Source organism: Chanodichthys erythropterus, chromosome 2, assembly GCF_024489055.1.
Source record: "Chanodichthys erythropterus isolate Z2021 chromosome 2, ASM2448905v1, whole genome shotgun sequence".
In the NCBI taxonomy this organism is placed as follows: Eukaryota; Metazoa; Chordata; class Actinopteri; order Cypriniformes; family Xenocyprididae; genus Chanodichthys; species Chanodichthys erythropterus.
Genome location: NC_090222.1, coordinates 18025970 through 18034323, shown reverse-complemented (window position 1 = coordinate 18034323; position 8354 = coordinate 18025970). Strand labels below are relative to the sequence as shown.

At 36.6% G+C, this 8354-nt stretch overlaps 1 protein-coding gene across 1 annotated transcript; it reads right to left on the bottom strand.

The window, feature by feature from the left end:
• Nucleotides 1–531: 531 nt before the first annotated feature.
• Nucleotides 532–7959, bottom strand: cox6b2 (cytochrome c oxidase subunit 6B2). The gene is made up of 4 exons (XM_067403239.1): nucleotides 7874–7959; nucleotides 7251–7377; nucleotides 6715–6815; nucleotides 532–835 (listed from the first exon to the last, which is right to left on the bottom strand). Exons 2-4 carry the CDS (start codon nucleotides 7354–7356, stop codon nucleotides 782–784), a joined length of 261 nt encoding a protein of 86 aa, XP_067259340.1. The 5' UTR covers nucleotides 7357–7377; nucleotides 7874–7959; the 3' UTR covers nucleotides 532–781.
• Nucleotides 7960–8354: the final 395 nt, after the last annotated feature.

Here is an 8354-nt window from a genome sequence, read left to right as displayed (position 1 = left end):
CCTTCGATGGAGGGGGGTTGTTCTTACGCATGCGCTCATTTCAAAAACTCAGTAAGTCTTTGGTTTCTCAGTCGACGAAAAGATCCTCTTTATCACCTTTAAGTCTATATGGTTAAATCCAGTATCTTAATTAAATAAGTTCACCTTGGTCATAAACTATTTGCAAACTTAACATTTTGTGCAATCTGACATCTGTCTAATATATACATACATTTTTTTTTAAACATCAATACAAAGGTCTTCAACCCTGCTCCAACCTACTTAAGCACATCTGCCTGTGTGTTTTCAAGTGATCCTGAAGAGCTTGATTGGAATGAAACTCTGCAGGGCAGTGGGTCCCCAGGAGCAGGGCTGAAGACCCTAATATAGCAGATATTCTTTAACTCCACACCTCACAAAAGCCACTGAATGACTATGTTCAACAGGTCAGACTTGGTATGATGGTTAATAGAATGTTTGATTTAGAAAAACTCAGTACAAACTATAATTTGTTTGCACTTTATAAATAAAAAACACACAACAGCATTGAAATCAGTTCAAATTGTGCGTTTTATTTTGTAAATTGCAACAGTAGGATGTAGAGTGACACAAAGCTTGATGATAATGTAGGACCTCAAAATGCTAAAGGTCAAAAGGTCACGTGTTTCCAAGGTGCACTCTGAATGACCTTTCATCCTCCAGCGGGCAAACCAATAACTAAGACATCATCAAAATGGGATAATTATTATGAGGTACTCTACAAAATGTTGGGAGTCCATGAATTGAAAGTAACAGAGACCATTTAGATCTTTCCAGGGAAGCTTCCATCCTCAATCTGTCCATCCCATTTCTCCACCTGAAGGAAGGAAACAACAAAGACAAGAACACATTGTTTTTTAAACATAATTCACACATCTTATTTTTCGCTTGTGTCCTGTTCATAAAAGTGAAGGAAAGGGAAGGGAAAGGGCAATTACATCAGGTTACATATTAGAAAATTGTTGACTTAAAACAATATCCTTACTAAAATTTCAGGATTTTGTGACTTCCATTTAAAGTTGCAGTAGGAGATCTGGGAAATGCTAATGTAAGCCTGCTAGCATCGAAAGCATGAGATCCCACCCTCCCTGCAAATCGCCATCCAAATCCACCACACCTCCAAAACACATGAACGCATGTCTACGAACAGAGTGCGCGAGGGTATGTAAAAACATATGCCGTCAGGCAGGTAGAACATTGTATTATTTTGTTTAGACCGAATTTAAAGATTGGATGAACATTTTATGGTTCTACAACTTCAACAGACGATATACATTTATAAAAATACATTTAGACAGTGATTTAACAGTGATTGCTATCAGGATATGAGGAGACTTTCAACCAGTATAACAAAAAAATGTTTCTGTAGACAATCTCCTATTACACATTTAAGTGTTTTTTACTTAAGCCAACTTGCTTATCTACACTAACATTTTGAACAGGGGCCATTTTGTTATGATGGTCAGGATGGGAAACTCCTGCTGCCAATAACTGGTATATACCCGTTTTTTTTTTTTATTGATTTATTCAGGTAGTAAATATTGAAAAAGTTCAAACGAACAAGATGCTTCTAACATGTTATAGCTAAAAAGGCATGGAAACAGCCCAACAGACACACTAGTTTCAACATACAATTCTGGCTGCTGTACAGGAATACTAGTTATCTGATAGTCAGGCAATTCTGGGAAGAAAAAAAAGAAAGAGAAATTGTTTTTTTTTTTCCCTTTAATAAGATCAGAACAGTGATAGTGGAACCCAACTCCGGGAACATGTTGGGTATGTGACAATAATGGAGAATAGGGAACTCTTTGTGCAAGGTTTCACCCTAACCATGCCCAAATCTTTCTCAATGTTTTGGTGACTAGTAGGGGTGTGACGAGATCTCGTGTCACGAGCTCTCACGAGACTAATATGTGGCGAGATTTCTCGTCGAGGCGAAAAGTAGTCTAATGATGTTGCCATGACAGAGTGTTAAGATGATTGGGAAAGAATATGCCACCGCTACGTTTACATTACGCCTCCACTGTCGTTTTGCTTTGTATTTAAATAAAAAACATTTAATTCAGTTGGATAACGGTTGCCGCTGCTCCATATTCACAGAAGCGTTACGCACAATCGCGAAAGTGAAAGTAAACTTTTCTCTTAATCTTATTAAGCACAAACCATAAGGTTTCATTTGTTAACATTAGTTAATGCACTGTGCACTATCATGAACTAACAATGAATGACTATTTTTATTAACTAACATAAAGATTAATAAATACTGTAGCAAATATATTGCTCATTGTTAGTTGATGTTGGTTAATACATTAATGTTAATAAATAAGACCTTATTGTAAAGTGTCACCATTTTTATTTATACTGTTTTTATTTCTATGATCAGTTTGTGGAAAGGAGTTCAGTTAGGAGGTCAAAAGTTGTAGAAGCTCATAAATCATGTACAGTAAGATCTGAAGAGACTGAAATCATACAGAGGAGAAGTCAGTTGAGATAGTGGCAACTGTTGAGTACAGTGCTTGAGTATTATTGTCTTTTACTGCATATGATAATTCATACTCAGAAAGTAGAACTGAAATGACATTCATTACAAGATGATTAGTTAAAACATTTCAAATACACCTGCAGATTAATTTTTCTATTCATGTATTACGCCATTGAGGATTTCTTAAAAATAGTGTGTAAAAATCTTGTCTCGTCTCGTGAACTCAATCTCGAGTCTCGTCTCGTGAGCAACCTGTCTCGTCACACCCCTAGCGACTAATGAAAGGAGATGGTCCTCAATGCAGAACATGAAATCCAGGGGGCGGGGTTGGATCTCCTTCCACTTTACATATCCCTAAAACTACCCGCCTCCACCACCTGGATCTAAACCGACCCATCTTCAACCCTTGAATCTGGATCCAACTCCTTGCACTTTACATATCCCTTAACCTACCAGTCACCGCCCCCTGGATCTCGTGTGTTCTGCAGCAAGGGGCTACTGAATGAAAGTCTGCAGCAGAGATTGCCAGCCTTAATCTAGTTAATGAAAAACCAAAACTGCTGGATGGATTTCCAGTAACACTGATGTTTGCAAACATGGCCAGCAGCTTATAAGAATTCCTACACTAGTGCCAACTCCCCAAAGTATGCTGTTACACAGCCACATTTTGAAAGGGTATAAACAGAATGAGTCTTCTTGTACATCCAAAGAGACAATCTTTACCATGATTATGTAATCAAGATCAAGTTTATAAAAAAAAAGGAAAAAAAAAAGGCTTGTAGCCACACTTGACAGATTATGTATTAGAGCAATAGACAATTTTGTGGAGGCTTTTTGGCACTAACTTCACACTTTGCATATTATTTCAGAAAGTGATTAAGAAAATAAACCTGAACGACTATTCAGACTCGACTATTCAGACTCGACTATTCAGACTCGACTACTATTCAGACTCGACTATTCAGACTCGACTATTCAGACTCGACTATTCAGACTCGACTATTCAGACTCGACTATTCAGACTCGACTATTCAGACTCGACTATTCAGACTCGACTATTCAGACTCGACTATTCAGACTCGACTATTCAGACTCGACTATTCAGACTCGACTATTCAGACTCGACTATTCAGACTCGACTATTCAGACTCGACTATTCAGACTCGACTATTCAGACTCGACTATTCAGACTCTATTTGAGCAAAGTGAAAGTACGGATGAAGATTTTAAAAATGGAAGACAGTCAATATATTTGCTTAAGTCAAATTTATATGTCAGAAATATTTTGTGAGAAGTGCTCCTGTGTGTATAAGCACGAATAATCCACAATCTAATTAGACTCATTGTTACAAAAGATTTCCATTTCAAATAAATGCTGTTTTTTTTTTTACTTTCCATTCAAAGAATCATGTAAAGTCATGGTTTAAACAAAAATATTAAGCTGCAAAACTAATATGAAGAACTGAATGATTGTTTTAAAACAGAAAACAGTCATTTTAAATTAATAATTTGCAGTATTACAGTTATACAGTATATTACACCAATTAAATGCAGCCTTGTGCACAAAAATCTTCTTTCCAAAACATTAACAATGAATGGTAGTGCAATTAAAGTGTAGGAGAAAACAGTAGCGGGATTAACATTAAGTGGCATGGCATCTTACGCACAGAAACCATTGGCACATGCCGCTATGCTTAGGGGCACAACTGGTTTTCATTGGCATGTGTCAGCGGATAGTGGCATGTGCCACTGGCAGTTTTGCAGAACATGGTGCCGTATGTTGTGGCACCTCCAGTAGTGACTGACAGTCAAATTAAAAAGCTATACTGATGTAATTGTGACACAAAATCCTAAATAAATAGCCTAATTTAGTGATTAAACACGTTTACAAATTGGTCATATTTTTCAAACGTGTAGTCAATTTGTGGCACGTTTGTATTTGTTATGTAATACCAGTGCTACGGGATGTTGTTGACGCAATTCTAGGAAACACACGAAATAAATCTATAATGGGTCACTACAAATACCGCATTAACATTCACATCCATTACTGTAATCCTTTATTTTTTCATGATGCTGCAGGCACACCGGTAGGTGCCAGTACAAGTAAGTGTAACATTGGCCAGCACAAGATAAACCAAAACTTACGACAGTGGAAGAAGATCCACGGGGGTGTTTTGTTAATTGTTTGTGAGATAGACAAAAACAAAAAACATAATATGTGTCTGATATAGGGTTGCAAAGTGGCATAAAGTTTCCGGTAAATTTCCGGAATTTTTTTTATGTATATCAATTATTATACCATTATTTTAAATTGTAGTTATGTTTCACAATATTACAGTATTTTTGATCAAATGTGCATGTTATGGACTGGGGGAATGCACAGTGCATGCAGGGGGTGTGGCCTCAATAGCCCTGCAGTCAGTAGTGTGCTTTGTGAGGAATGTGCAGGGTAAAAATTAAACTAAAACTGCATTAAATATGGTTGTTTTAACCAAAATTATGTTGCAAGATATTTTTTTCAACTACATTTAACTACCCTGTTATAGGCTAACATGCAATTTTGTAAATTCCCTGTTTATTCCCATTAATTTCTGTTAATTCCCATATATTCCCGTTAATTCCCATGGAAAGGTTCCAGCTTTGAAAATTCACAGAATTTTGCAACCCTAGTCTGATATTGATCAAAATAAATTTAGATATAATTTAATTTGTGGTTAGTGGTTCTCATCTATGGCTTTAATATTTCACAAATAATTTTATGGAATTATGTCAAGAAATAAAACCATTTTTAACAACGTGAACATGCTTTCCTTCTGGAGATGCCTGAAAGCTTTAATAAAGTATTTGACTTGCTGTAGCCACATTATCATCTAGTTTAATATAATATCTACAGACCTACATTACTGTGCATTGTGAAGAGCCGGTGTCAAGGTCCAGCACACTTCTGAATGGTTGGTGCCAGTTTTCATAATGCATTTCAGAGTGGTAGATGTCACTTTGTGCCATTTTCTCTTATTGTAGTTTACAATATGAAATACCTGATTGGTAAGTGTCCATTTGTGATGGCACACCCCTACTGGTTTCCCTTTTTTAGCTGTGACCACCTATCTAAATGGTGTCTATAATCTTTTATAATTCCAAATGACACAGCTGAACTGTCAATCCTATGCAAATAGAAAACAAAATGTGTTGAATTATCAAAACTGTGTATTTAGAATATGCATTTAAATACATTGTAAAAGTATATAGATAAAAGAAAGAAAAACTTAAGGGGGCTTAAAGGGATAGTTCACCCAAAAATGAAAATTTGATGTTTATCTGCTTACCCCCAGGGCATCCAAGATGTAGATTACTTTTTTTCTTCAGTCGAACGCAAATTATGATTTTTAACTGCAACCGCTGCCGTCTGTCAGTCAAATAATAGCAGTGATTGGGAACTTGAACAATAAGAGTCGAAAAAACTTCCATAGACCAATCCAAATTAAAACCTGCGGCTCGTGACGACACATTGATGTCCTAAGACACGAAACGATCGGTTTGTGTGAGAAACCGAACAGTATTTATATAATTTTTTTACCTCTAATACACCACTATGTCCAACTTCGTTCAGCTTCCGGCTAGTGAGGTCGGATCGCGCTCTGACAGCGGCAGTGATGTCTCGCGCTCATTGAAGTATATGGGCGAGACATCACTTCCGTCATCAAAACGCGTTTTTTGACCTCACTAACAGGAAGCTGAACGAAGTTGGACATAGTGGTGTATTAGAGGTAAAAAATGATATAAATACTGTACGGTTTCTCGCACAAACCGATCGTTTCGTGTCTTAGGACATTAATGTGTCGTCACGAGCCGCAGGTTTTAGTTTTGATTTGTCTAAGCAAGTTTTATTTACTGTTATGGTTGAAGTTCCCAATCACTGCTATTATTTGACTGACAGACGGTAGCGGTTGCAGTTAAAAATCATAATTTGCGTTCGACTGAAGAAAAAAAGTCACCTACATCTTGGATGCACTGGGGGTAAGCAGATAAACATCAAATTTTCATTTTTGGGTGAACTATCCCTTTAATGACATCAGCAAAAAATGAAATTTCAGAGGTAGAGCGATTCATTTTAATGAAATGCACAGTGATAAATGTGTATTACATAAATGTCTCAAAGTGGATTTTATGTTGACTATGGCGTTATAACTTAGTTATTCAGACAGACTCACCCAGCTCATTGGACACAGGCTCTTGTACACTCTCTGATACCATTCGCAGGGAGAGGTTTCCTGCCCTTTGCTTGACAAAGCCTTATTACACCTGTGGAAGTCTGAGAAAGAAACAACAGTAAGCAATCTGCACTGAAATCAGCCAGAAATAGTCCATAGTCCACAACCCTGACATCCACCGTCTGTCATTCAATTCATATAGTGTTTTGATAAGGTCAAACAATTATTAGATTCATCATTGCTTATATCTTCAGAGGTTTGTTGCAACTTGGCACTGGACTAACTCAAGCAGAGAGACAGGAACAGGAGATTTACTGCAAACAACCCAGCTTGATGTGACCTTGAACAAAACAGGCTGCAGAGAACTACTTGTGAAATCAGTATACTATTAACAATCACAGTTGAAAAGCATCTTATACACACTTCTCTCTTTCATAAATGATGCATTCAGTGATGGATTAACTGCCCAAAATTTGAAAGCACGTCATTATTTTCTGTACAAATATGGATCGTATAATAATTTCTACTGTACTTACCGAGGTAATTTTGGAAACAGTTTCTTGTCTGATTAGTGTTTGGAAAACGGGCATCGAATGGAGCCGTTCTGTAGTTCTTGATCTTGTCCTCAATAACATCAGCCATCTTCAGTCAAAGATAATGGGTCTGCGTGACAAACACTCACAGATCAACAACATAACCAAAGTACTGAACTTAAAGTACACCATCGAGCTGTTTAGATGTCGTGGCTGGAGAGCGTAATAAAACATTTGAGAGTGATATTCACAGACAGTTTGAACTGACGCCAGCCAGAGTCTCATCATACGAGCCCTAAAACTTACTTGTGATACTTTAAACGAGCTCTTTTACATTTCAAGGAGAAATTTTAAGTAAGAGTGAAACTGTAAACGCGTAAAATATGTTTAAAATAGTCTGTAAACAGCAGATACATTCACTCAAGTAACATAACCTTGGTATAACCGGCTTAAGTAGCCCGCTTGCTAGCTCGCTAACTACCTCAAATAACCCGTTCTCGTAAACTGCAAGTTGATATTTCATGAATTTTACAATAGCGTAAAAGTAAAGCGTTTCAACAAACCTTACACAAGATAAACAATTTCACGACAGCTTGGACTAAACAAATATAAATATTGAGGCCTACCTCTTGCTATGCCCTTATCGTAACGTCCTCTCGAAAGACTTTCTAAGCGCACTGAATTATGGGAAGTCAAAATATGTGGGGGGAGCATAAGCATGAGGATGAGGCGGGGCTTACGAGACCAATACTTCAGTAGGTCTATTTATTATTATTTACACAATTTTTGTACGTTTCTCTTGTGTTTATTCTAGTCTTCAGATGCAATATGAAGCAAATACATTAATAATAGTAGTATAAAACGATAGTAGGCTATAAAATAATGTGTCAGTCATTTTAATAAAATAATAATAGCAGTATACAATATAAAATACTATATATATATATATATATATATATATATATACACACACACACACACACACACACACACACACACACGCACACATGTATATATATACACACACACACACACACACACACACATATATACATACATACATATACATATATATATATATATAAGTTTAAAAAAAGAAATTAATGA

Bases quoted from the DNA above. Each gene is read 5' to 3' on its own strand.
- cox6b2 (XM_067403239.1), bottom strand. From the start codon at position 7,356: ATGGCTGATGTTATTGAGGACAAGATCAAGAACTACAGAACGGCTCCA. The intron at 6,816-7,250 runs GTAAGTACAGTA...TTTCTTTCTCAG, and splicing joins CTGTTTCCAAAATTACCTCG to ACTTCCACAGGTGTAATAAG. The intron at 836-6,714 runs GTGAGTCTGTCT...TCCTTCCTTCAG, and splicing joins GCCTGTGTCCAATGAGCTGG to GTGGAGAAATGGGATGGACA.